At 49.6% G+C, this 26800-nt stretch overlaps 7 protein-coding genes across 7 annotated transcripts in view; 3 read left to right on the top strand and 4 right to left on the bottom strand.

The window, feature by feature from the left end:
- Positions 1–45: 45 nt before the first annotated feature.
- On the top strand, positions 46–1701 carry Pmar_PMAR000949 (hypothetical protein; the record flags this gene model as incomplete). The annotated part of the gene is made up of 9 exons (XM_002781948.1): positions 46–355; positions 401–603; positions 650–773; positions 824–918; positions 978–1061; positions 1101–1168; positions 1213–1314; positions 1359–1482; positions 1525–1701. 9 exons carry the CDS (start codon positions 46–48, stop codon positions 1684–1686), a joined length of 1272 nt encoding a protein of 423 aa, XP_002781994.1. The 3' UTR covers positions 1687–1701.
- Positions 1702–2658: 957 nt separating this feature from the next.
- Positions 2659–4789, top strand: Pmar_PMAR000948 (inosine 5'monophosphate dehydrogenase, putative; the record flags this gene model as incomplete). The annotated part of the gene is made up of 12 exons (XM_002781947.1): positions 2659–2758; positions 2802–3028; positions 3082–3223; positions 3288–3370; positions 3417–3533; positions 3584–3742; positions 3792–3917; positions 3963–4058; positions 4103–4201; positions 4250–4367; positions 4430–4566; positions 4622–4789. The coding sequence occupies 12 exons, from the start codon at positions 2659–2661 to the stop codon at positions 4787–4789; spliced, it is 1572 nt and encodes a 523-aa protein (XP_002781993.1).
- Positions 4790–5901: 1112 nt separating this feature from the next.
- Positions 5902–10691, bottom strand: Pmar_PMAR000947 (hypothetical protein; the record flags this gene model as incomplete). The annotated part of the gene is made up of 18 exons (XM_002781946.1): positions 10367–10691; positions 9845–10311; positions 9548–9798; positions 8772–8916; positions 8459–8533; positions 7833–8404; positions 7604–7712; positions 7440–7516; positions 7258–7388; positions 6981–7034; positions 6850–6929; positions 6718–6806; positions 6588–6666; positions 6470–6539; positions 6350–6420; positions 6213–6304; positions 6061–6163; positions 5902–6015 (listed from the first exon to the last, which is right to left on the bottom strand). Exons 1-18 carry the CDS (start codon positions 10638–10640, stop codon positions 5902–5904), a joined length of 2853 nt encoding a protein of 950 aa, XP_002781992.1. The 5' UTR covers positions 10641–10691.
- A 239-nt stretch (positions 10692–10930) lies between these two features.
- On the bottom strand, positions 10931–14715 carry Pmar_PMAR000946 (cyclic nucleotide phosphodiesterase, putative; the record flags this gene model as incomplete). The annotated part of the gene is made up of 24 exons (XM_002781945.1): positions 10931–11065; positions 11117–11203; positions 11250–11333; positions 11379–11450; positions 11500–11598; positions 11652–11747; positions 11797–11859; positions 11903–12119; positions 12166–12300; positions 12349–12445; positions 12504–12630; positions 12682–12780; positions 12826–12975; positions 13022–13148; positions 13192–13288; positions 13331–13481; positions 13541–13695; positions 13745–13831; positions 13879–13989; positions 14032–14112; positions 14164–14281; positions 14327–14491; positions 14543–14621; positions 14664–14715. The coding sequence occupies 24 exons, from the start codon at positions 14713–14715 to the stop codon at positions 11023–11025; spliced, it is 2592 nt and encodes an 863-aa protein (XP_002781991.1). The 3' UTR covers positions 10931–11022.
- A 1446-nt stretch (positions 14716–16161) lies between these two features.
- Positions 16162–16889, bottom strand: Pmar_PMAR000945 (hypothetical protein; the record flags this gene model as incomplete). The annotated part of the gene is made up of 2 exons (XM_002781944.1): positions 16162–16368; positions 16644–16889. 2 exons carry the CDS (start codon positions 16887–16889, stop codon positions 16162–16164), a joined length of 453 nt encoding a protein of 150 aa, XP_002781990.1.
- A 4112-nt stretch (positions 16890–21001) lies between these two features.
- Pmar_PMAR000944 (hypothetical protein) lies at positions 21002–22165 on the bottom strand (the record flags this gene model as incomplete). The annotated part of the gene is made up of 3 exons (XM_002781943.1): positions 21002–21040; positions 21135–21362; positions 21455–22165. The coding sequence occupies 3 exons, from the start codon at positions 22163–22165 to the stop codon at positions 21002–21004; spliced, it is 978 nt and encodes a 325-aa protein (XP_002781989.1).
- A 694-nt stretch (positions 22166–22859) lies between these two features.
- Positions 22860–26800, top strand: part of Pmar_PMAR000943 (serine-threonine protein kinase, putative) — a gene marked incomplete at its 3' end in the record, with an annotated part of 4127 nt that continues 186 nt past the window's right edge. Inside the window, exons 1-19 of the mRNA XM_002781942.1 lie at positions 22860–22978; positions 23027–23127; positions 23176–23398; positions 23443–23619; positions 23667–24083; positions 24130–24254; positions 24299–24435; positions 24483–24688; positions 24786–24856; positions 24896–25015; positions 25059–25227; positions 25281–25379; positions 25428–25501; positions 25552–25701; positions 25746–25924; positions 26098–26260; positions 26302–26383; positions 26423–26491; positions 26545–26764. Of these exons, the coding sequence (XP_002781988.1) occupies positions 22879–22978; positions 23027–23127; positions 23176–23398; positions 23443–23619; positions 23667–24083; positions 24130–24254; positions 24299–24435; positions 24483–24688; positions 24786–24856; positions 24896–25015; positions 25059–25227; positions 25281–25379; positions 25428–25501; positions 25552–25701; positions 25746–25924; positions 26098–26260; positions 26302–26383; positions 26423–26491; positions 26545–26764 (2882 nt within the window). The 5' untranslated portion in view covers positions 22860–22878. The remainder of the gene's footprint in view (positions 22979–23026; positions 23128–23175; positions 23399–23442; positions 23620–23666; positions 24084–24129; positions 24255–24298; positions 24436–24482; positions 24689–24785; positions 24857–24895; positions 25016–25058; positions 25228–25280; positions 25380–25427; positions 25502–25551; positions 25702–25745; positions 25925–26097; positions 26261–26301; positions 26384–26422; positions 26492–26544; positions 26765–26800) is intronic.

Below are 26800 nucleotides of genomic sequence, written 5' to 3'. Positions count from 1 at the left end.
TTACAAGACTGTGTTGGATCAATTCAGAATGTAAGTACCTTCATGATGGCAGAATCGACGCAGATCTTTATCAGGCTCGATGAGGTTCTCTCGCTATTCCGAGTTCGTAGCCAAGTGCCCTACTACCTGCAACTCAAGGCTGGTGTCGAACGGGCTAGCGGGAAGCGGTTCGCTAAGGTCGTGTCGTTCAAACGTGTAGTCCTCGTTGGATACGCACTTCAGGGACGACTACTTCAAGTCGTGTTTGCGGCCGGTGGCCTCCTCGAGCTGGAGTGGCGCGAGGAAGAATGTGAAGTCGACTCTATGGGCACGAGCCCGCTTCGGCGTCTAGTCGTTATCCAGAGAGATGCCACTGGTAGGGCTGTGGCTGGGCCGGTCAGTGTGAGGTAGAGGCTGTTAGGTGCTATACTGACTAAGCGACTTGATGCCAAGGAGGCGCTGGCGAGAGCTGACGTTGTTCGAACGCAGCTCGAGAAGCTTCTAGCGGAGCAGGTTAGCAAGAGAAGAATTGTGGTAGCTGCCGAGTTTTACCCTGCTCCGCAGGAAAGGAGTTGCAGTGACCCGAAGAAGTTCCTCACTGATGAGGCTGATCCGGTGCCGCAAGTGAGTTGCCAGGCTAACCGTAACAGGTATCAAACATGTCGTATAGGCAGCATTACCAAGCAACCCCTATGAGGCTTCTCCGGCAGTAAGCTCGACACCGGTCCTCCGCGGTCGAGGAACACCGAGTCCAGATGTGACGCCGCAGACGCCTTGTAGCCTAGTGCTCTCGGGTTGAGTCAACTTGTTGCTCTCGAATATCGGAGGAGACTTTTCGCCTTAGGAGTTCGAGCGAGGCGGCGAGAGAGGCTTGAATTGAGTTCGTCTCCATTTGTACCGGTTATTCTTCCGCAGCTGTCCGAGCCCATGACTCCAGCTGTAAGTTTCGATACTATCGTTTCAGTTGATATCATCCATTTGTTCTCCTGTGATCTCAGCGTACTCCCTCCGTCCGAGACAACATCCGGAGTCGATCAGCGAGCAAGACGCCGGCTGAGCGACGGCAAGAGATGAGGGAGAGGGTGAGCGGTCCCTGGTATTCGCAGTTGATGGTGTCGTAGGTCCGGGCCAAGGAAGCAAAGGAGAAGGAAGATGCACAAATCTATGAAGAGGACCTGAAATGGCGCGAGTAGTGACCGGTGACTCCGGGGGTGGTGGCTATTTGCGTCTCAGGCTACTCAGCTTCTTCGAGCTTCTGTCTTCAATCGTATCAGAGCTCAGTCGTCTTTTCTTTATGAGAGGGCATCCCTCGATGAAGCTACAAGACGTGGTGAAGTGAGCAACCGTGTATTTGCGTGCTAGCGACACTGAAGCCTCAGGCACTTCATGTCGGCCAATGGCGGTGGGCGACGGTACAAGGCACTTGGGACTCGAGTCATGGAGGACTATCTTCGGCAGACGGCTGACTTAGCGCCGGAATGGATCAAGATCGTTCATAGCACGGTAAGATGGTTCCTCACTAGTTCCGATCGCAGATGTGCGCAGATCGATAATAGAACGGAGATGCTGAAGATGAACATGTCGGCAAAATCCAAGGCCGTCCTCAGCAAAATTAAGGATAAAAAGGAAGCGTTGACCGCCGAATACACCGAGTGGCAGTCGAAGCTTCCGACATCTCCACGACTTATACCTTCAACCGGCGGATAGTCAGCACACTACCAATATCTGCTACTGCGATTCTGAATGAAGCAAGATGTCTTCTGCCAATGATGCTGCATGTCATCGGGGAAAGGGCAATTTCCAGGTAGTCATGGTGGCGTGTTAAGTCCCTAACCTGGGGATAGCGACTTTCGGCAGGCGAGTGGAACACTCGTTAGACATGCCAAGTATGGGAGCAACTTCATAGAGTTGGCGTCCTCCTATTTCTTCTCCCAGGAGGAGTTCCTGGAAATTGAGAACGCCTCAAGAATATTTAACATTCTCATTCAGCATCTGGAGTCAATAGCATATTGACAATATGCTTACGAGATTGTTTGGAACAATTTCTTTCGATAGAGGGATACAGCATCTCGTGGTGTCTCACCTGTTTCCCACTCAAACAGCATGTGATGCCTAGGGTGGGCGATATGAGAGTCACAACCAGCAGATTGCCGAGCTCGTCACACGCAGCTCGTGATCTTAACCGATGGAAAGAGATCGGCTATACAGTGGGTGCTCAAATTTGAGCGCGTCGAGCTAACATAGCTCGCGATGCAACGTAGGGGTGCGCCGACTCAATCCTACTGGATCAGGGGGACAGATACCGGTGGCGTGCGCGAGCTACACATCGTTTCGCTCCGCCCAACTCGACTTTTTTCTCCCGTAACAGGAAAATGGTGCTCTGAACGTCGAATCGAAGTTATGCTTTACAGCCACGGGCAGGCAAGTGAAGTCTCCGCTGATGGAAAATCCGGGCTGGGTAGGTGGAGCTTTGAGACTCACTGAGGGCATTTCCTGTTGACGAGACTTGTCACTTCAGAAGACCTCCGATTGCACCGATATCGGATCAGGAGGTCATCCGTTCAATGAACGAGATATATATGCCGTTCTCTATTCCGCACGAGAGCGAATCAGCGGAGCGAAGCTTCAATGCTTTGGTCTATGCAGACGTATTCCCTTGACACTCCTTTCTTCACTCCAATGCCCGCCACGACGGAACATAAGACTCTCGCCCCAGAGCCTATGACCGATGAAGGCCTTTTGATGGAGGATGGCATGGCGGCAGACAAACTCTTCAACGGTATTGTCTGTGATCAGTCTAACGGTGAACGGCTCATTTTTAGCCTCGACCACCGGCTACACGTACGACGACATTATTCTTATGCCCGGCCATGTGAAAACTGATGTAGATGAAGTGTCAGTGAAGACCAGGATCACTAAGAAGATCTCTCTGGCTGTTCCTATTGTTTCTTCACCCATGGATACGGTCACTGAGCATCATATGGCCATAGCAGTTGCACAGATGGGCGGCCTCGGTGTTATTCATAACAACAACGAGATCTCCGAACAGGTAAAACGTAGCTCTCTAGGACCATACACGGTCACCCTTACGTTACATGATAGGTCGCTGAAGTGCGAGCAGTGAAACGTTTCAAGAACGGTTTTATCATGGATCCTATCACTCTCGGCCCCGGTGCTACCATCGCTGATGTTGACAAGATCAAGGCCACGCGTGGATTCTCCACCGTTCCCGTCACTGAGAGCGGTAAGTTGTGGCGGACAGATACCCGGCAGGTTCCTCCGGATTGACAGGAACCTTCATGCTTCAGGGTCAATGGGCAGTAAGCTGTTGGGCCTAGTCACCAGTCGCGATATCGACTTCAGAAAGGACAGAAGCATCAAGCTATCTGAGGTAATGAAGTGGTTGCATGGTGTGTCACCATAACCGAGTGGTCCAGGTGATGACCCCTGCCGATAAGCTAGTCGTGGGTTGCGATCCCATATCTCTCCCCGAGGCCCATCGCAGGATTAGAGAGTCTAAGAAAAACAAGCTTCCCATCGTGAATAAGAATGGGGTATGTTACTATGCCCCCGTGTATATGTACGCCTCTCCATTTCTCTGTAGGATCTCGTTGCCTTGATCTCGCGTCAAGATCTCAAGTCATCCCGTAATTATCCGAACGCCACGTTGGACGCTAACAAGCAGTTGATGGTGGGAGCTGCCGTCAGTACCCGCCCATGTGACGAGGCTCGCGCCCAGCAGCTGATCGAGGCTGGTGTCGATGTGATAAAAAGGATTTCTCTCTGATCGTGTTCATGGTCGATGTATACAGGTCATCGTGGTGGATTCCTCCCAGGGGTGGTCTGACTATCAAGTTCACTTCATCAAGAGGATCAAACACGATTTCCCCGCTATGGAGATCATCGCTGGCAATGTTGTGTCGGTCCGACAAGCTAAGGTCATAATATCTTACTCGAGAACGTCAGATGATGTATTGTCTCAGGCTCTCCTTGATGCTGGCGCCGACGGCATACGTATCGGCATGGGCAGTGGCTCCATCTGCACCACTCAAGAGGTGTGCGCGGTTGGCCGTGCACAGGTGAGTGCTGACCTGGTATTGACTGCAGAATCGATGCATTTTAGGGCTCTGCGGTTTATCATGTAAGTAAGTTCGCAGGAGAGCGATACAATGTTCCTTGCATTGCTGACGGTGGCATCCAAACCTCCGGCCACATCATGAAGGTGATACAACACTTCTGGATCCTTGTGAAAAATATCATTGCTGTACAGGCACTCTCCCTCGGCGCATCTGCGGCCATGGTGGGTTCTCTGTTCGCTGGTACCGAAGAGACCCCCGGTGAATTCTTCTGGCATGATGGTGTGAGAATGAAGACATACAGAGGAATGGGTGAGTTACTTCCACCGTCCATCGGCAGTCGTGGCTAGCCTTGCATGATGTTTGATCTGTAGGATCGCTCGAAGCTATGCAGAATCGTTCGGGTGAACGCTACTTTGCCGAATCCGCCAATATCAAAGTCGCGCAGGGAGTGAGCGGAGCCGTTGTTGATAAGGGAAGCGTCACCAGCCTCATCCCTTATATCATGGAGGTACACTACGGTTGATATCATATCGCTTGGCTGCCTCATCCCTCCTTCTCCTTAGGGTGTTAAGCAGGGTATGGCTTACGTAGGCGCTCAGAGCGTGCCTGAGCTCCACGCGGCTAATGTCAGCGGTGAGCTCAGATTCGAGGCTCAAACCGGAAGCGCTATCAAGGAGGGTGGTGTTCATTCCATGCTGAAGTACGAACTACATCTCTTCGCCTCTAGTTAGGTGTGCGCTTATAATTTCAGGTTCTCCAACAACTCAAGCAATCGTTCAGCCGGGCGTGTTGCGTGAACACAGATACCATTGGCACTGTCAAAACGTTTCACCACATATTCTCACCTATTGTGTTCAGTTCAATACAGACGGGCAAAACGATGAGTACAAAACAGGTGACAGAAGTTCTGGCGACGAACAACCTTTTCAGCTCATATCTACTAACTCTCCTTATCCTCGAGACCATGAATTTGTATATTGCAGTTGTCCTCCGCTATCGAGTTCTCTGCTCATCCTTATCGATACTGGAACTTCTGCTGAGAAAGTTTTTTCTATCACTATGGCCCGCCCAGTAGGCTTAGCGAATAACTGCCACTACCCTACTAGGCGGTGATTGGCCCCTAGTAGAATATAGGATCTGATGGAACTAACCGTTATGTCCATCAGATCATTGTGCGTTATTTCCGTTCTGCCTTCTGAACTTGGCCTCTGGGGGTTCTAGTGGGTAAGGCTATGCGAGGCCCATAGTATTCTTATGTGGGTCAAATATTTCCACAATTGGATTTTCCCCCCGCAAGCTGCTGAATGCGCCAGAAAGTGGCTTGCCCGAAGCAGAAGAGAAGTCCGTCTCATTGCCTAGGCTTAGACGGAAGATGAGCCTGCTCTGCAATGTACGTGGCTAACGTGACGTCGTCGGATGTACCCAACAAGATGAATTTTTTCTCTTGGCATCCCACGTGCCAACGGCAGCGTGAACGGCAGGCAGTACCCGACTGGTACTACTACACATAAACAAATTACCTACTGATAAACCAATAGTAAACAGCCATGGTGCGTCCTCCATGGTCCGGCGACAGGACTCCGGCTAACCAGCCCTGCCACAAAATGGTGTGGATGCGGAATTCAACTGCCCTAAAGTCCCAGCCCTCCCCGATCGAACCACTGATTGAGCAACCCCGTATAATAACCAATGACGTGGAAAACGACAAGAGAATGTACTCGGCGCTCCTCAAATTTCTCCGTTACCACTGATTAACACAACAAAATTGACTCGGAGAAAGTGTGAGCACAATATCCCAAGTGGTGTGATATTAGGAACTTGCTTCAACTCCCACTTTCCTGCGTTACTGGGAATCATCACTTGTCATACCGTAACCTAGACGTAAATGCCCAGCGGAACCATCTCGCTTCTCGTAATTCGCATACATAACGCTCCCAGGGGCGTTCGAATATTGTATCTACCGACCGAACCATGATACACACATCATCGATAATGCTGCTACCTGTGCGTTGTGCTCCAGCTCTACAGGCGATTTTCCGAAGCCAGTTAACCAACCCCATAAGCCCTTAGAGGTATCAGGACGAGTTCGCGCGCTGACATGGTATCTACATTCAACGTAATAACAGCAGAGTAAACACCCACGTGGCATGCTACTCGGCATCAACACTATCGATCGGTTTGGCTCGTGCGGTGAGGCGTCCTTCCAGTTCGCCACCAGAAGAGAGGCGGGCACCTCCCTCAATGCCCTAATCAGAGAAGAGTCATCAAGGCACTCATGGGATAAAACTTACAAATGGGTTCTTCGAGTCATAGCCACCATCGACGAGGGAGCGACTGTAAGAGGTGTACCAGTCAGGGTTGACTGAGGAAGACACCACTTCAATGACGACCCAGCGTCAGATCCCATTTACATTTTTCAGCACCAGACTTGGACAGGAAGCCATAAGGATTAGTGATGGGAGCTTGAATGCCCGCTTCAGCCTGAAAGATTCGCACTTCCCCCTATCACAACCCGACTACCGTCTTTACCCTATCGTTATCTCTCGCCCACTGGGCCTGAAGTTGGTGTTTCAGCTCTCCATTATTGGTACTCCCTGCGATGTCATACCTATCAAAACAATATTCCATACCGCATTTTCGCAAAATTCTAATACACTACCTAGCTGCTTTCCCATTGCCGCCATTCCACAGCTTAGAGAGTTTTCCAAAGTAGCCTTCGTTGCTAGACCACCCTGCTGTACCGCGCAACTGAGTAATGGTGATTGAGATATAGCGAGTCGGGAATACCTACTGTGCCATCAGGAATCGCATTGGAATACTGTAAAGCGAGTTGCTGATCGCTGTTCAAGGCGCCCTCGATAGCACCAAGTCCTGAATAACAGCGAGCAGATACCCTAAGCAGGCTATCGAGAATGATCCAACCTTTGCCGGGTAAATTGTAGAGGTAGTTGGCTGCCCACTCGTCCTTGTCATTACCTATTAAACGAGCGGATACACTGTATGAGCAGCGATACGTGGGGGAAATCTCACCAGAGTACACAGAGGCTCAGAGGCTCGATCATACATGCAGCAGTACCGACAAGCTCGTACGTACTTAGACGAAGACCCACGGAAATTCTATAACGCGATGTGTTCAATTCGGCAGAAAGGATGATCCCAGAGTGCGGCGTCAGCAGAGAGGCTTAGTTAAAGAACTCACCAGTAAGCGTGAGATCACCGAGTTGCTTGTGACTGTATCTATGCTGCCAAGTCTGCTCGCGGTCTGTATTGACTAGAGGATCATTGAGGAAGTCCCTGAGCTCTCCAGATACTTCACCTCCCACCGAAGAGCTGATCGAAGTCAGAGTAATGAGGAAGCACAGCGGCAAGATCGACGACTACCTTGTGACCATTTCTGGACGAGACCAATCGGAATTGTCATTCGAGCCAAACAACCACAGTGGAGCGACGCTGGTGACCTGAGAGGCGGTCTTATATCGTCCAAGGGGGGGAGGGGGTATGGACTTCCGAAAGCCACTGCCATCCCCCAGAGGTAGACCCCTTACCAATAGTCCACATCCATAAACGAGGCCGGCCAGGATGCCCAACGACCTAAGGCGTCTTCGCTTCTCTGACTTGCTCTCAGGGTGACCACGTTGGGCGGCAGCAACAGACCTCACCATTCGCCAATTAACAACTGTAGTTATCAACATTCATTCGATGCGCCCCAGTAACACAACCTCTTGCCACAATACACAGTAAATTTCAACGTACAATAGTATAGTAAGACCCTACCACTCAAAGGTCAGGGAGGGCCCAGCGTCCTGAGCAGACTCCCCAATCAATTCTAAAATAGACTTGCCGTTTTCCCCTCCCCCAGAATCGAACCGGGCACCTCCACCCGGGCTCTTCACTTCAATGCTCCCCAATATACTGCTTATGGCATCCTTGACGCCGCCCTTCTTGAAGGAGTCTCCACGAAGCCGAACGCCCGTCGACCTTGGGACATTCTCACGATCTTTCGATCGCTGTGCCATCTCCCCTATCCAGGCCAGGGCTTGTCGTTGCTCATCACTAGCGGCCTGCGCTGCCAGCCTCAGCTGATTTACTTCACCCTGTAGCATATCCAGGCCGGTCTTCAGCAGTTTCCGAGCAGATTTCACCAGCGTTTCGGCCTCCTTCCCCATTCCCACAGTTCCCTCAACGGCTACACTATCGAATATGCCCATAGCATCTCGCCGGCACGCCCGTTCCGAGCTGCCGGCGGTGGCCTTAACATCACGCGCCACACAATTGACGTAAGCATCTAGTGCCTTCGAATGTGCCGCAAGTAGTCGATCGTCCAGAGCGGCTAGGGAGCGCTGAGCCTGAGAAGTGAGTGAACTCTCGAGAGCGGCTATGAGATGGTCATAGAATACTACCACTGAGTTCTCGCTGTTGTTCTGATTCTTGCTACTGTCTCCCAACCAGAGCAGCATCGACTTGGTCGAGTGAACCTGGTATTACTGATATCGACTACTACACCCAAGCTTGTATCACCATGAGCAATAAGGTATAGACGCCTATCCCAAACAGGATCACTAGGCTCCTCAGGCGTGAACGCATCTTCACCAATTAAACTATCCCAAAAGTTCTCGATTGAAACGAAACTAGCGCAACAAAAAAAGCTGTGAGTTTCTAAGACAATAACCACCTCCTGCCCAATACGTATTCGGAACAAAGAGGACCTCCTACCCCATTAATACGGCAGTCATCATTATCATCATCGCCATCCTCCTTCTCATCGTCGTTTCTGCCATAGCAGCCATATATTATTAGCTGGGAGTAGCAGCTTGGCTGGCTTACAAGTGATATCGGCGGCGGCTGACCTCGAGAATGACTAGTCGGAAAGACAGTCATGGTGACAATATTTACGACCTTAGTCGTGCTTCGACACTCCGAGATGAAAGGGGTTTACAACATTATCATAATAGTAGTAGTAGCCATGCCAGCCGTAGTTATTGGTATGAGAAGGAAGATAAGGACGACAAACAGGAGGACAGGAGGTCGAAGAAGATCTCGTAAAAAAGGTCAGAAATTACAGAGGAACTCACGACCCAGATTTGCTGCATCAAGATGGTAGTACACGAGGCCACACGAGGCCGAACGGCGGCGGGACTCAACAACATCAGAAAAGAGGTAACAGCTACAGTAACGAGGGAAATTGTTACGAAGACGACGATAGTCTGTGTGGAGGAGGATGTGGTGATGCATTGGATACTACTAGGATACGCTTCGCAATATTATTCATTGATAACCGACTTACTCATTAAAGACATTAGAAGACAATGACAACGAGGCTGTTGCTGCTGCTGCTGCTGCTGCTGCTGTTGTTGACTTAGTTGACCGAATATAAATGTTCAAGTCGATGGGCTATACCCACAAAGGAACATCACCATCCATTCATATCTCGACGACGATTCCATCCTCCTCCTCCTCTATCCCGAGCACCACCACTATTCCCTCCCGACCATCTCCCCTTGTTGCCGTAATCATAATAGTCATTCTTATGCCTGGATGCTGATGCGGCTGCTCCTGGTCCAATCTTGAACTCAACCTCCTTCACACATTGGGCGAATAGCCAACTCCTGTTCTCAGGACCGGAACGGGCATGTAGAGGATGGTCACTGTTGTCCCGACGGTTATGCGTTCGACGATTATACGTCCTAGCATCACCCGTCACCGCCGACTTAGATTCGCTATTAGTAGAATCAGTGAGTCCCTGAGAGCGTTACACCATCATTACACTCGAGTGAACCCGAACTCACCTTTAACGCAGCCAACACGTCCTTGCCCTGCTCATGACCAACCTTTTCGAGGAACAGATCGATAACCATCTGCCGCTGCTCCGGTCTCCTTATTTTACGTGAATTCCGCAGCATATCCCGAACCTCTCGGTCAATGTGATGTTTCTCATAAATTTCATTTAGTTGCGGTACCGCACCCACAGACGGAGAGCTCCCGTCGCGCTCGTCCGAGGGTAATTCACCATCATAAACAATTGAAGCCACTGGAGGAGGTGGTGACGGGGGTTCTGCTGCGCTGAATTTCCCCCTCTCCTCATCGAGATTTCCCTTTAGTTGTTCAATCTCCTTCAATAACTCATCATTACGTGTGCTGCTTAACTCGAGTTGATGTTGTAAAATTAAGGCCTTCTTTGTCATCTCGGACAAGAGGGCGATGAGCTGTTCAGTGCTGTTCTCCTCAACTATACGGCTGAGTAGCTTGTCAACGGCTAAACATATACAACACATCACTACATCAGCAGTAACTTCACCATAAGGACCTACCCCATCCTATTGGATCTGAGCCCGGCGAGTCTCCAGCATTTGCTGCAGCAGCTACTCTTGATTCGCCCTTCCCACCACTCTCCTCAGCTGATCCGATACCTCCATTACTACTCCCAAACTTGCCACTAGTCTCAGATTCAGAAGGGTCTTCGATGCCCTCAGCTGTCTCTGCTCTAACAGCTGCTATGACTAAATCAGTGCCGGCTACACTGCTATCGCTTCTCGCACTAGTATTGCTACTGTTGCTACTGGTACTCTCTTTTTCGAGCTCCATTGATTCAAGTTATCAACTATACTTCAATTCTATGTGCGCAACAAAGACGCCTGCTTCGCTGTTGAGTAATGCCAACAACGGAAACTCAACTGACAACAAAATTGCCTCAATACACCGCGCAGGTGGAGTCCAGAACCAACGAAGCTACACGCATACAGAAACCTTCTTAAAATCGATCACCAGGGCGCGCGCTTTTCTCACTGGCCAACTCGCCACTAGGCAGTTGGCCGCCGCGAAGCGTTAACTCAGACAATGAGGGCTATGAAACGGTACGTGAAAGAATGATGACAAAATCGTGCATTACTGTGCGAGTACGTGTACAATGATAACGTCGTAGGAATCAATAAAGGCAGCGAGTAACCCTCTACAATTGCAGCGGTTGTTAAGCACTATCGGCTCCCGATGATGGCTGTGACGGATCGGTCCTGGGGAGGAAATATCATCGCAATACGGCATGTTCAAGTGTCTAGGCTTACCTCGAGCCTTGCATTCCACCTAACCTACTGTACAAATCGCCATAGCTGAGCATAGGAGGCTCATCAGGATCGTCCATGTCGGCATTCCTGACAGTCGTCATCACCCTCCACAAGCATGGGCAACTGAACTCACCGTGTTCCAGCAGCAGCAGAGCCATAAAGATCGCTGTAACTCATCATCGGTGGATCTTCATCGTCATCACTGTTCTGCTGGCCACTACGAATGAAAGACGTCATGTGTAAGCCGGCTATACACCCATACCGCTGCAATGCTAGTTGTTGGCTATTCCCTTGAGGCTGCTCACTCGATGCTATTTCCGATCCGGAACTTGAGCTGAGTAGACAATGTTATAACAAAACAGGAACTCAGCTTTGACTCCTACCTCCCCAACCGACAGCTGGTAGCAGGCGGAAAGCTGGTTCCATCAGTGTTATAGAGAGCCGAGTAACTCAGCATTGGTGGCTCATCATCGGCACTAGACCTGACGACCATCATCATGCTATGACCTGCTGTTGATACTTAAAGAAACCACACCTGTTAGCCGATCTCCCCACAGCGCTTCCACTGCCGTACATATCTCGATAGCTCATCATAGGGACATCATCATCATCATCATCATCATCATCACAACTGAACAATCCCGATCAAAAAGCAGATTGCCCTGATCATCATCACTCACCTCGGGACACGCCGATTATCGCGACCATCGCTCTTGACTGTCGCCGATTCCACCTTAGCCTCTCTGAAACTATCTATTTCGAACCTCAGTCTTGATCGATACTTACGGTGCCGCTACTCTGCCCACTGCTGCATCCGTATCCACCACGCCTACGGTCGTTCGAACAACCTCCTCCTCCTCACTTGCTTCACTCTCCTTCCAGTGTGAAACATTGTCACGTATTGCTCGCCTTACAGCCTTCGACCATTCACAAGCCGTACTAGAGAATCCAGTCTCGTCGATCCCAATGAGACTCTCAAGTGCTTCAATCATCACAATTGGCCCTGATAAAGATAACATTGGACTAGCCGAAACTGCATGTTCATGTACATCGTTCGATGAAGGAGATTTGTGTGCGCGGTGACGGGTCTACATTTGATGCCGGCGAGCTGTCCGACCACGGCGGCGCTGTTACTTGCCTGTTCACTTTCGCTAATTCGCGCGCCTCAGCCGCGAATTCGGCGCCTAACAGTGTAACAGATAACAGAGGGGCGTAACACGTTGAGTTGGTACACAGCCTCACTGCCCATTTATAGTGCAAATCCCAAGTGAGCCAAACATGGCCGCAGTCCGCCATGGATATGCTGAGCCCTCGGATGAGTCGTGAGTCCTCGGGGAACTGGGAGACGTTGAAAGGAGGCCCGCTTGCCACTCGGTCCTACAATAACTGCTGTCAGCATATCTACACTTGAGCAGCGACATACCTTTATCTGGTCTGCGAGCTTTGGGAGTGCTTCTATGTCAGTGCTCAATATCAATGCCACGATTTGACTTCGGAAACGCTTCAATTCGGACCTAATACGCAAGCCAGTGCCTCAATAAAGAGAGGCGGGCTACTACTTCTACCTAGAGAGGCCTCGGGAGATATCCCAGTCCTCGCTCTCTTTAAGCATATCAAACATAGTAGCCGCATGGTAGTTCTCCATAACAGAACGGTCGTTGTACCTGACAACCATCGTAAAAGGGTTGGAGTGCACGCAAAGGACATACCGTAGGGCCAGAGGATGCCGTGTTTCTATTAAGAACTTGTTGGTGTGACCGAAATGGCCAACATCATGGCTCAGACAAGCGATAATCAACGACGCCCAATCGAGATCGGACAATCTCGAACGAATGCCCAGCGAGTTGATGATAGCAGCGCTGAAGGAGGAACACTGAAGGGCTGTAGATAGTAGCACTGCCCTACCAGTGATGGGTTACTTGTGCAGCATGGACAGCATTATGATATGGTACTGATAATAGATACCGACTACACAGCTCCGAGAGGAACCTCTCATACACTGGGCATCGGATACCATCGTGGCTTTCCGAACCTAGACGAACTAATATGCAAAGTTGCGTCTATCATCATCATACCAATATTGAGTATTCGGTTAGCTTGGTCATCTGGGAAACAGGCTCGTGCCACTGCCATGTACAGAGCCAACACACACTCAGGATTCCGCCGACTTTCCTGAAATAAAGCACTGCACTCCAACAGTTCAGCTCTCCATACTTGATGAGAGGTCCACAGCTCCTCAACATCCAAGGTAAAGTCATGGCCAACTCTAGTCAGTAGTTCTTCATAATCATCAACAAAACACACAGTAGTATATTCACCACCGGGCATTACAGCAACCGACGAGGCGCTACCACCTAAACCGTACCTGAGAAGATCGCTGGGTATGATTCGGTTCCCTATGCATTGACAACATAATAGTCGTACCGTGCTGCCGCTGCTGCTGCTGATGCCCTTGAGCCCTGTGCCACGCTAGACATAGGAGTATAGAGTGCCGAGCAATACAACAATGATGCTGCTGGGCCACCATGACCTCCACGACTACCCGACTCGCCCGACCTAGGAGTCTCTCCAGACGCCAACTGAGTACGAACCATACACCCCATAGAATGTCACCGAAATGCTCCTCACCCTCTGCTGCTGATGCGACGACATACCTTCCATTAGAACCTCCTTCTGGAAGTCTAATACAAAAAGAGACTTCTCTGACTTCCTCACCTGAGAGTAAAGTCGTTGATCGCTGGCCACTCGAACACCAGAACTACCAAGGATAGTGCGTGGTCCAAGTCGCTTGCCAGCTGTCCGTTATGGACATTAAGACCACTTAAGCCCGTCGATCTTGCCCGGAATATCAGCTTTTCCATCAACAACAACCTCTGAGATGGCAATCATCATTATCAGATGTATGATGATCACACCTTGTGCGTTAGCTGCATCTGAGTAACTCTTGTTGCCTTGTTATTAGAACTGTCGAACGCTACTATGGTCCTCTCGAGTACCTATGTACACGAACAAGGTAGGGAAGTCCACAGTGTGGAATATAGACATACATCTATTCTCCGCTGTGAAACCTCCAAATGGAGGAAATTGGTCCTTTGGAAGAGTTCAAGACGATACTTTCCCGTCAAGCCGAGAATAGAGCTCAGAATCACCATTAGAGTCAGCGACCTGCAAAGGTGAATGATATCGGCTTATGCTTAGAATGACTATTACACAGCAAACCAGTTCTCTGTTGTGGACGCTGGCACGACGTCCGCGTTGGCGTCGTATGACGGGACTCCGAGTCCAATTGATATTCCAGCGTAGATGATGTTGATGGCCACAGCAACGGGGAAAAGACGGCGGATCCTCAGAGGGGTGTAGACCGAGAAATACATTCTGAGAACACATTACCAGGTATCGACTAGCATCAACGACGCGTGTCCTCACATAGTAAGAAGATCCAGGAAAACTGATATATCGGCGACGCCGAGATTAGCACCAGGGAAAGCTACACTATAATCAGTACCTGGTGAAGCGGGTAGTAGACAAGCTGATCGGCCCTGAGTACCTGTGATGGTGGCCACTCGATATGGCGTACCAAATACAGTGGCGGCGATCATGGTGAAGCCCGTCCATACTTGTATGTATAATTCTAAGTAACGACTAGGGGGGATGGCAAAGGGGAATGTAACGAGGACAAATAGGCCTGGCGGCAAGAAAAGACCTTGGAGGAATGCTCAAGAGGAGGATGGGTACTTACTCAAGGCGGTAATGATCAACCAACATGAATTAAATAGTATATTCGCAGAAGTATCCCATTTAGATACCCAAATGGAGGGATAGAGTAGACACACCAAGGCAAACCTACAGGACTAACTAGGGCCGAGTAATAAGGAAGTGATACTACGCTATATAGGCAAGTGCTGGTACCCAAAGGCTCCGTCGCAGTTTAGGTTCCAGAGATAAAAGATATGCTTTTTCAAAAGGTGGTACGGAGAAGACCATCGTCCGCCTGAACGGCACAATACTGTACTAAGCGATATCAACAGCCACCATTATTATGACATCATGGTTTATCTATATTTTGGCTCACGTACATTGACAGATCTATTCTAACTACCCCAGTACTACTTATGCAATTTCACCCTTTCCCATTGCATCAGCTTTTCTCGTCGCTCGTCAATTTCTGCAATAGGCTTGAGCACATCTTCTGGTACCGGCTCCGGAATAGCTGGTAAGACTCTGGATGACATATTGGTAGATTCCCCGCCGCCTCCACAAGGTTCATTGATATCGGGAATGACCAGGACTGGGGGTCCGACCTCGGAAGTCGTCCCATTGTTGCCAGCAACGTGGTTTATCTGATCACCACAAGGTCATACTATCCTTGCCTAGGCGGCCGCCTCACTTTCAACAGTTGGGCTCCCGATGATATACTCTCGAGTGATGAAGGAGGACGGCCAACCTCAGTGCCTGCAAGGTGGTGGCATGCAACACGATAAGCCCACTGCCCAAACTATGCTATGCGAAACCTCGATGATACTGACTACTTCCCTTATCATAATATAACGAGTTTCGAAGGGAATATGAGGCACGCGAATAAACAACGTTCAACATATATCTCAGCGATGACACTTCCCAGAATTGAATTCCCGCTTCCTTCACAGTCCGGTCCATGATCAGTTCGGCGGGAATTTCGTTCGGAAGAACTCTGTTTAGTCTGTCAGCGTACAAAGCGTGAGCGCCCATTAGGGATTCCTTTTCCAACAGCACCCGCGGATGGAACTTTGGGATTCCACGATGAAGTCCTAGGATTCTCCCCCTCAGCTTCTCAAGAACGAATCGTCCACTCTAGGCCACCATCGCCCTCTACTACCTGTGAAGCTCCGCAAGTGTATTGGCTCTGACCTCACACCTGGCGATGTTGACGGCATTGGAACAACTGCCGCTACTGAACAATGTATTCACTACGAGTAACACAACATGAGCCCAGTGACGTGATGATAGCATCAACAACAGCACGCGACGGCGTCACCTTTCAATGACTACTCCCACCATGGTCACGTTTACTGTGTCGTCCACTCGGGCCTATGCAATTCAAGGGAGTTCCCATAAGGGTTAGTGGATGACCAATCCGTGTCACCAATGGGCAGACTCGTTGCCGTCTGAAAGAGATGAGTGTCCGACGTTTGAGCAGTATCATCCCAAGAGGATGAAATACTGTCATCATCACCATAGTCAACTTCTTCGTTACCGTACATACCAACACGACTCTGTTGATAACCTCAGGAGAGAGATGGAAAAAAATTAACTTAATCACTTTTTGGGACTTCGCCCTGAACTACTTCAACCGTTTCATGATGAACAACGAAGTATCAAATTCTCAAGACAGCAAGATTGTTCTAGAGAGCGAATGATAATCTAACAAGCCCCCCCAATGAGCGCTCGAAACAAACTACACATCACATCCTTGATCAGCAAACCAGTTTCGGATACGTTGAGGAACAGTTCCTCGACAAGTTGGTCGGAATCCCGCTCTTCCTATCACACTGTCAATAGAAATCGTCTTCACGGTTAAGGCTCTCTCCTTCTTAGGAGGGAGAACCCACGAGTTATTTCGGGTGTTATGGTCAAGTCCCTGTATAGTGATAGAATTTGAGCTTGAATCGAACGACAGGAATCTTGCAGCATAAATCATGAGAGTGGGCTCAGCATTAGCAGATTCATCAAGCTCCTTATATACTATCCAGTGATCGTTCTTCTTGAGGAGGTCCAACGTAATTCCATCAGGCATATCTGCCTTACCTATAATGGCTGTTGCCACTCTGGAGGGAAGGGTAGCAAAGTCCAATGCTACACGTTCATCACATGTGTGATAAGGCAATAGTTGCCTGGCAGAGAACGGCTTATCGAAACCTTCCACATAAAATAGCAGAGCATTATGGGGATGTTGATGGGAGATTCGGTAAGGTCCAGAGACTTTTCTTCTCCCATTGATGAGTCTCGAAACTTTAATGCTGTCACCCGCATTGAATTTAAACCTCAATGGTTCGTCAATCAGAGTCTTGATTTCTTTCCCCAAGGCTGCATCAGCGCGGCTGACCAAGAAGCATTGCATTACTGATGACAGATACTCACAATTCTTCTGACATAGTTCGTCTAGCCCCGAGGAATCGGGGTCACTTGACTCGGTTTCAGGCAATAAGTCCTCTCTTGAATGAGCTAGCATCGCTGGAGTACATCCTAGCCCATCTTTAATAGGAGAAGAATTATGGATAGATATAGCATTGAATGCACATATCCACCAGGGTAAGGTTGCATCAGGAGCACACGTACCAATACGGATAGCTGTTTTAACATCACGGATGAGCCTTTCAATGAGGCCCTGTGATTCAGGTCTTCTCGGTATGCCAAGGACAAGCTCTGCCCCCCATGCCGATGTGAACTGTCGAAGGGCCTCACTGTCGTGTGCCGGGCATGCATCCAACTGGATGTATTTCGCTGGTCCGTAGGTGCTGAACCAGATTAACAAGACTCCAATTACATCACGGGCAGTTGTTGATTTAGTGGGAATGGCTAAACTCATATGTGTACATTCGCAGATAATCAAACACAGGTATTCCGTGTCCCATGGGGTTTTGTCATTCTGATTGGTAAGGCTGAAAGGCCCAGCAAAATCCAATTGGATTTTCTGAAACCGCTTCTGCCATCTCCGGTAAACAATCGGGGCGCGGTTGATCATGTCGTGGTGTTTGTTCAACTGGCACGTCCCACAGCAGCGGATCATCTGCGTAATATCTTTTGTCATGCCGTCCCACCAAAACGAAAAACCCACACTGGGGCATCTTACGGCATGCAGAACTCTCTCCAGGCTACGATGGAGTGAGAGGTAGCGATGGTCATGGTATCTATAGACCACCCAGTGCCTCGCACGCTTGGATGGGAGGTAAATCCTCCAACGCGGTTCTTCCTCGAGTGGGTCACACACTAAAAGCACATTCAGGGTATCATCCCATCTCAGGTATTTCCCATGAGCTCCGCCAGACACGAACGCTTGGGCGGCTGAGGATACATCATCTTCCTCAGCTTTCATCACTCCTAGGCATGCTAGGATATCGTAAAGTTTGATGTTGAAGATTTGGTGATTTTTGAGGAACTGATGATCTAGAAGGGCTTCTTGAATATGCTGTATGATTTCATTTTCCGATAAATCCGCCACATTGGTGCAATCGTCATGATCAATAGCAGTCCTCTGCGTAACACTATCTGTTATCCCGGTGATGATGCATAAAGTCTCATCGTTCCTTGCACTACTTGCATCGTTTTGAGTTTGCACCTCCGCCAATGGGGTACGACTCAGCCCTTGGTAGTGGTTATGTGCCCCATCGGAAACTGTTAGCTCTCCACAAGGGGACATGACAACCATTACAACTGCATCATCTTTTTTCTGTTTCTTTTTAACTGTTTGGTTCCCTAGTGGGTCTAGATTCGGCACTGCCGATAACGCACGGCTAAGGAAATCAGCCCGGCTGTTCGCCTTGCCTTTAATATGAGAAAATTTTATCGAGCAGCCATGTTCATTCTTGAGCTCATCGCGAACTGCTTGCATGCTATTGATCATGCGTTCGAGCTCCACATGCTCAATCAGCTGCATCTTGATGGGCTTATCGGATGCCCATGCAACTGCACTGGAGTTATCACTGTAAATCAGGACACTATGGATTGTTCTTCTCATTGTGCGGACCCAATACAATGTGCGCCGCAGAGCACAGAGCATTGGATAACTCTCCTTCCTGTTTATATGCCAAGATCGTTCTTTGGGGCCATATTCTTCTGCTGTCTCCTCGAGTATGATCCAGGAGTCGAGGTTTCCGACTGAATAATCAGATCGGGCAATGCGGATCGAGTATCCGAAGCCGGAACCACACGCGTCAGAATAAACTACGATCGTTGTGAAATCGGGTGGGAGACATTTATGCGTGCAATTGTCTGTCATGTCTTGGTCGGCGAGACTCAATAGACATTGCAGTATACCCATCTGCTTGGCAGAGAGTTCCCATTTCCGATTCCAAGCCGCTCTGCTGTTGCCTCCTTCTGATCTACCAGCCCATCGCCTCATCCTGTCTGCTACCAATCGGGCAATAGGATGGCATTTCAATGGATCGTACCGGTGGCCAGCCAATGAGAAAATGTCTCTACGGGACACTATCTCGGGTGCGAATTTACTCTCATCACTTATCGGGACGCATGAGAGACATAGTCTACCATCAAGATCTTTCGACCATAACACACCTAGGTGACGACAAGGAGAAGAACCTTCTATGATCTCGTCGCGTTTCTCCTCGGGGAAGGAATCCCCTACTAGTTGTGCAATGTAGCACAGCAAAGAAATGATAGTCTTGCATTTCATGGGATTCCCCATGATGCATATGTCGTCGTAGAAGACTACAATCACGACATCAGGGAAAAATTTCGATGCTTCATCAACGCTCTTCATTCGAATGTCCCTGCCAAGGAGTACGGTGAAGACAGCGTTCAAGAGTAGCACTACTTTCCCTCCTAATGAACTCGGTCCAAACGACACACCAAACACGACGCAGTTGGTGTAATAGTGTCGTCCGTTGCTAGTGATCCTTAGGACCCGGTTCGCCCCGAGCCTAATCTTATAAAATGCCTTCTCAAGGTCAATGAAAGTTATGGAGTTCCCTGGCAAATAGTTTCCCCTTATAGTATTCAAGCAATCACTGACTGCCATGCCCCTGTAACTGGCCTTCCATATTCGACTATTTAGTTGCCGAGCATCGCTGCACAATCTTACTTTAGTGCTCTTGTGCTGTCCTTGCGTCAGGGGAAACGATATGATATCATCGGGTATTATGACCGCGTCACAAGCTCTCACTGGTGGTTCTCGGCAATCTTTGTCCCACCACCATCCCGATTGAAGCAGTTTAGATAGTTCTTCCTCTGCGAGGTCCCTCTGCATACCGTTGAGTTTGGAAAACATGTTTGCGCTATAATCATGCGATTTCCTCGCTGACCCTTCCTGATCCATTTCCCAATGAATTTCATATACCCATCGTTGGTTTTTGGTATCTTTCCTTTCCCAGCTTGAGAGAGGTCTTAGGAGTCCTTGATAGTTGCTAGCACCAGGTAGTGGGTGCTTTATACCAGCTTGCAAAATCAATTGATTTATCGCAAGATCGGTCAACACCTTGAAGCTCATCTTTCCCTGTATGCAGTGCTTCGGCATTTGTATGGATATACCGTATTTCATAAGATCTGGGTATCCGATGTTGATGTCCAGTCCTGCTGGTAGGCCAGATGTGCCTTCAGGGATGACCCAGCATTCCTGGTTGCACTCATAGCCTCGGAAGGCAATATCCATGCTTATAACTTTGTCTAGAGTAGTAGAAGAGTTCAATCCCTTGACTGTTCGAGGCTCTGGATGGTTTGAGATGGGGTTGTACTGAGGATGAGTGTTGTCTAAAGTCTGCGTTAAGAATGTCTCACTCACCACTGATACAGAAGCCATTGTGTCGAAACCGCAGCGTGCGGCGATATAGACAGAACCTCCTATCGATACTCTAACAGGTTCGATAAGTAACTTATTATTAACACTGTTAATAGCAGCACAACAACCTTCGGGATAGGCAGAAACTTCATACTTTCGGCAGTTCATGTACATGTGCCCATTCTCACCACACACGATACAAAGTTTTTTATTCATCCTAGTCATCAAGTCATTCATGCTTATACCATGTGATGCCGCTACGGACTTAATCCGAGCAGGTGGATTAAAACTTGACCTTGGAGCTCTACGAATCACTTCATCATCAGTGGTCGAGGAACTCCTCGAACGAGGAGTGATAATAACTTCACTGTTGGTCGTACTCACATCACCAGTCGTTATTCTTGCTCTGGGGGCGCCTCGTTGCTCACCCGTATCTAAGGGACCTCCACTAGATCTCTTCAAGTTCAGGAGAGTATCAATGCTAGTGAACTTTGCCTCATAGGCAGTTTCCGTTAATATCTCCATCACATCTTCGGGACACTTACTGGTACGGATGCGCTCCATACAACCCATCAGTGATTCTCGTTTCAATTGCCAGCGTTTGCTCGAAGCAATAAGCTCAACATAAAGAAGGCGTCGCATGGACCAATTAATCTCAGTGCCGTCCGAGTGTTCAGCGATCTTCTCGATGATCTTTTTCTCACGAGCAAAGACTCGACTCCATGGTTGGGGCTGTTCTTTGACTTTGCCAGGAGACTGACATATTCACGTAGAAGTAGGATGGGATTGTACTTATGTGGTCGCTCGGCCGTACTCAAGATAACCATATCATCTCTAGCTTGCTTTACCATGCGACGGCAACCCTCAATGAACTTCGAGAAGGCATCAGCAATCTCACTCGGAGACGACTTATTGTTGACATCCTGCCAAGCTAACAAACAAGAGTTAGTTGGCAGGTCAGAGGTCTGGTGATCCTTCAGATCCTTGAGAGCACCATTGGCGATCTGGTCACTGATGGCCCTCGGAGCGACCAGGCACAGAGCCAACAGTTGCAAAGGAGCAGGATCAAGTTGACAATTTGTCGTGGCCTGAGAAATCTTATCCCACACCCTTGGGTAATCCCATGAACGAGGCTTCCCACGTTCAACCATAGTGTAGTCATGGCCATCAGGGTGGGTTTGTACATTCCAAGATCGAGCCCAAGCAAATACTGAAGAGCCAAGATCTTTGCCCTTAGGGCATCTGAAAGCCATACATTTATATATGGGGTTCCCCATATTCACACCCAGGACCCTTTGAAGCGTGTCAACAGGGTTCCTACCAGTATAATCGATATCACCAGAAGCTCGAGTAACCATCTGCGCAGCAGCACGAATATTCTTCATGAAAGCAAGGTCGTCACCATGAGTGCCAGTATTGGTTTCAACCGTATCACTCTCTCTTTCTTTCTCGGATGATGCACCATGAAAGAGATGAGTGTCCGACGTTTGAGCAGTATCATCCCAAGAGGATGAAATACTGTCATCATCACCATAGTCAACTTCTTCGTTACCGTACATACCAACACGACTCTGTTGATAACCTCAGGAGAGAGATGGAAAAAAATTAACTTAATCACTTTTTGGGACTTCGCCCTGAACTACTTCAACCGTTTCATGATGAACAACGAAGTATCAAATTCTCAAGACAGCAAGATTGTTCTAGAGAGCGAATGATAATCTAACACGTCCAATTGTACGCAACTCCTGTGCTCCTGCAAGCTGCGTTGCACGCATGCGCAAGATCAAAATGACGAATTCTCCACGTTCGTCGAACCACGACGAACATACTTCTTACAGGGGAGGGAACCCTCACCCGATGCCCCTGTAGTCTATTGTCATAGGGTTGATGGTCCCAGGAGGATGGGTTCATATCGATCTACTTCACGGCTTATGCCCTTCCTCACCAACGATTCGTGACAGGTCGATGTTTTCTACCCTTTTCGCCATAGGGGTTATCATGCAGAAAGTCTAAGGCTCAACACTTCCCCTTGTGATCGCTACCATGAGCAGCTTCAGCGATGATGTAAACCGAACCCCCAAGTGGGCCTCCTCCCGACACATGCTTAACGGGAGCTCTTCATGAGCACTTATCCTCCCCAGAGAAGCAGATAAGGGCAGACCATGCCATGTGCTTCGTCGATTCTATTTCCTATAGAGCTCCCATTCGCGTTACTAGTGTCAATCCTGATATCGGTCATCATAAAGGTGCGTTAGTACTGCGGTTGCCTTGGATGCCTGTTGGCCGGCAAGTGGATCGAGTGGCTCAGCCCACGGTGAAGAAAAGGAGGAAGTCGACACATGAAGAGCGGGATGTGATGGAGGAGCTCATTGGTAGCACCGGTATGGGTCCCTTATGGCCAGCCATGGTCTAATGCTCAGGTCGTAAACTAATGATGAGGAGGGGCAACGGACTCCACAACGGGTTCATACGAGGGGTAGTGATCTATGAAAGGGAGCGTCTACTAGATGTCATATGGGATGTAAGGAAAACAAGAGTGATAAGTCGTCAGGGAGGTGCCCATCGTCAGGACGGTGATATCGAGTTTATGCCTGACTACATAGCGAGGGGAAACCTCCTACCCGGGTCCCCCTCTGAGGGTAGCCCAGCTGCTGATACAGAGGGACAGCCGACTACTGCGGGGGGCAAGAGTACTCGGACGACCTCGACTGGCGTCAACAAGATACAGGTGGAGTCCAAGCACGAAAGCGTTGATCTAGCGCCAAAACATTCTAGTGCGCGATCTGGGGATGGTAGAACTTACAGGGAATCCAATCTTTGGGAGGTTCTCTTACAGGGACAGCATCATCTACTCTTCAACCGAGCACAACGAGTAAGTCGGCAGGGACGGGAGGGAGGATGGTCGTCGTCAAGACTCGGCATAAGGGTCGGAAGGCTACGGCAGCATCCGAGTGCCTCCTGCCTGAGCTCTACATCACTCGTGAGACCAGGGAGCTCACTAACGGACCGCCACGTAGGATCATGCTCGTGCCCAGCTCGAATGATGATTACCTACTACAGACATTCACGAGGGACAACGGTCATGGCTATCGGATGACGAGGATACAATCCTTGCCCTAAGACGAATAGTTCAGGACAGTTCACTGGACCATCCAGAGCTTTGGTCAGCAGTTCTTAGAGGGTTACTGCGGTTGGCCCTAGCCTCCCACGAAATGACCTATGAGGAATACTCCTGCATCCGAAGGCTACAGGATATCATGAGCATGTCACCGACCGAGGAGCTCCTTAATACTTCAACTGAGTTATTGACATCAGTACAATACTTATGCACTATCGCCATCGATGTTGCAGCACTGACAAGTGCTAGTGTGAAGTTCTCGTTATATGATGAGCTAGGCTATGGTGACTACCTCTTGGATGGGCTGCCGAGGGATGGCGACAAGGGTGCTACTCTGTGGTTTGATGGCCCACAAGGGTGTAAGGACAATAGGTACGTGTGTAGGCGAATCCTTGGTGTTGGCAGTCACTACGCAAGAGGTCTGCCGAGCATTTGAACAGAAGTTGGGGGCTGACCATGAGGAGGATGATGATGCTGTGCTCTCTCCGACCAGCAGGCCTGGAGGCCCGGACTTAATCCTAGGGAGAGTGGTAAGAGGGCCTACTCGGGTGGTTGTAACCACTACTCGCTACAGTTGGAGGGTCTGCCAGTGGATGAGACCTTCAAGCCACTACCTACCCTTAGCAGTAGCCCAACTAAGCTTGAGGACCCTTCTGGGCCGTCACAGTACACCTTAGTGGTTGACTCCTGCCAAGATGCTACCCTTCGACGGTAGGGTGAGGGGCCTGCTGGCATACGGGGGAGAATGATGGATTCAGATACATTCGGAGGAGCCATGACTTCATGCCATCCATCGAAGGGCACACCATCGAGCATTCCATAGGGGAGCTACAGAAGTTCGTGAAGCGGAAGACGGCGCCACGGCGCTACACGGATACTGGGCCGTCAGTCGACCCGGAGGCCTATCTAAGGGATATTGCCATCACCAATGGGGGGATCGTCAATATCAGCAGTGTTACGGCTGGTAAGGGGAAGCAAGAGAGCGGACTCGGGGAATTTATACCATATCAATTCAATGGCCACCTGTCGTTGTCACTTGTCTGGATAAGCCCTATATGCAGGTTGTACGTCGAGACCCCAGGCGGTCCTATTCAAAGCTCTGTGTGACGCTAATGGGATAGCCTGTCGCCTGGTAGGAAGGCCCCTCAGGGTCCCACATAGGTTGGGTCAGATCCGACAAGATGGTGGTCTGTACTACAATAGTATTCTTATACGGGATCGCTCATACTATAGCGATGCACTATCTGATGATGGCGACGACCAAGACTCGGAGGATGGTGTATCCCAGGATGTGAGTACGTGTCCATCGGCACTGTGTACATCCAGTGAGGTAGGGTCAATCCTTGATTGTGAATGATGATGATGACGACGAGGAAGATGAGGACGATTCGGATTTCGAAGGGAGTAGCAGCTCTGATAAGAGTCAGGCTGACGGTGACGAGAGTGCTACACATAAAGTCCTAGAAACTGTCCTTCCCATTTTCTGGGATCCCAGTGTTGGAGGTACCTAACCTTATACGACTTCGCGGCGCTGTGGGGACCTCTGTGGTGGGCAGATACACCGTCATCGACACCGAGCTCACCAGAAACCTCTCCAGACATCTTGGAGGGGGTACGAGATGCCTGTCAGCACCCATTGGATAGGCTCATCATAGGTGAAGTCGGACCATGTGGCCACTCCTTGGTAGGCTTGGTGTCTTTAGAAGCTGGCAAGGCCACATCAAAGCGGTCAATCGATCTTGATAAGCACTTCGAGTTCATCACAAGGATCGGCAGAGTAACTGCAAGCAGTGTTCTCGTTGGGCAATATAATGTCGCCGCGGTCAGGGCTCATTCGGCGAGGTGTGGCGTGTCAAGCTGATCCCTAATCCTGAGGACTATAGTGAGTGTGGAGCACTGTTGGCCCATCCTAGTAGTAGCGGTGAATACGCTTTGAAGATGGTCCCAGAGGCCCATATAGATGAGGAGGAAGGGGAGGTACGACCAACTGGGCCATCCTTTTGCCTCACCAACTGCCTCAGCTCATGCGCACATACTGTTCCGCTGGGCATCCCTGCATCACGGAGGTCCTCGCAATATTCTATGCTCATCAAAGGCTCCCATCGCGGCGGAAAGGAAGCCATCATATTGAGCGCTCTTGGTGTTGTCTTATGACCGTTGAGGATACCAGTCTTGAGGTCCTACTTGACTCGAGGGACAAGTGAGTAACTTGGACGATACTACTAATCCCAATACATCAACGAACCCTCATCTCACCAATACAGTTGATTCTGCCAACATTGAATCATAGTGCCATACATGGGCTGATCCATACAACAGAGGATCGAGATGTGTCGGGGGATAACCCTTCGATTTACCCAGAGCTGTTTACAGATACGTGCGGCGACGCCTTGCAGCATCACCGGCCGAGATATGCCCCAACGAAGAAGCATCCTTTGACGATGTGCCTGTCCTATTGGACCTGCGATTCACATTCCGTCTCCTTATCGACACTGCCTTTGCTATGATGTTCCTCCATACTACCACCAATAACAGGGTAGGACTATCTCAATTGTCTTCTGTTCATCATCCTCACAGACCTACGTCCTTCATCGAGACCTCAAGCCTGCCAATATACTCCTAACCAAACTCAACGCCAATGAGAGTATTTTATACAGAGGTAATTGCTCTAGTGGCCGTAGCCCATCGACTCCTTCAGCTCGTCTCACTGACTTTGGAGTGGCCCGGGCCAACCCTGGACAAGATACCAACATGACCATCGGTCTCGGTGAGTAGTCCACAAGGATCGATCCATCATCAGCATCACTATGCCCACCACAGGCACAGAAGGTTACATAGCTCCCGAACAGCACAGCATTGAGTATGATAGGCCCGCGGACGTGTGGAGCTTCGGCGTTACTGTGGCGAGGATATGCGGATTGGATTCGTGGAAGGACGTGGCCGCCGTCTCGACGCGCCCCACAACTACTAATCAACAGCATAACCCGAGCAGACTAGCTGAACCAGTTGTGAAGTTCCCTCCAACCGCTGACTCCTTCTTGTGCAATCTCTGTCTACAGTGTATAAGCAGACAGCC

Source organism: Perkinsus marinus (genome assembly GCF_000006405.1).
Source record: "Perkinsus marinus ATCC 50983 genomic scaffold scf_1104296940846, whole genome shotgun sequence".
NCBI lineage: Eukaryota > Perkinsozoa > Perkinsida > Perkinsidae > Perkinsus > Perkinsus marinus.
This window is presented reverse-complemented; position numbering and strand designations above follow the sequence as displayed.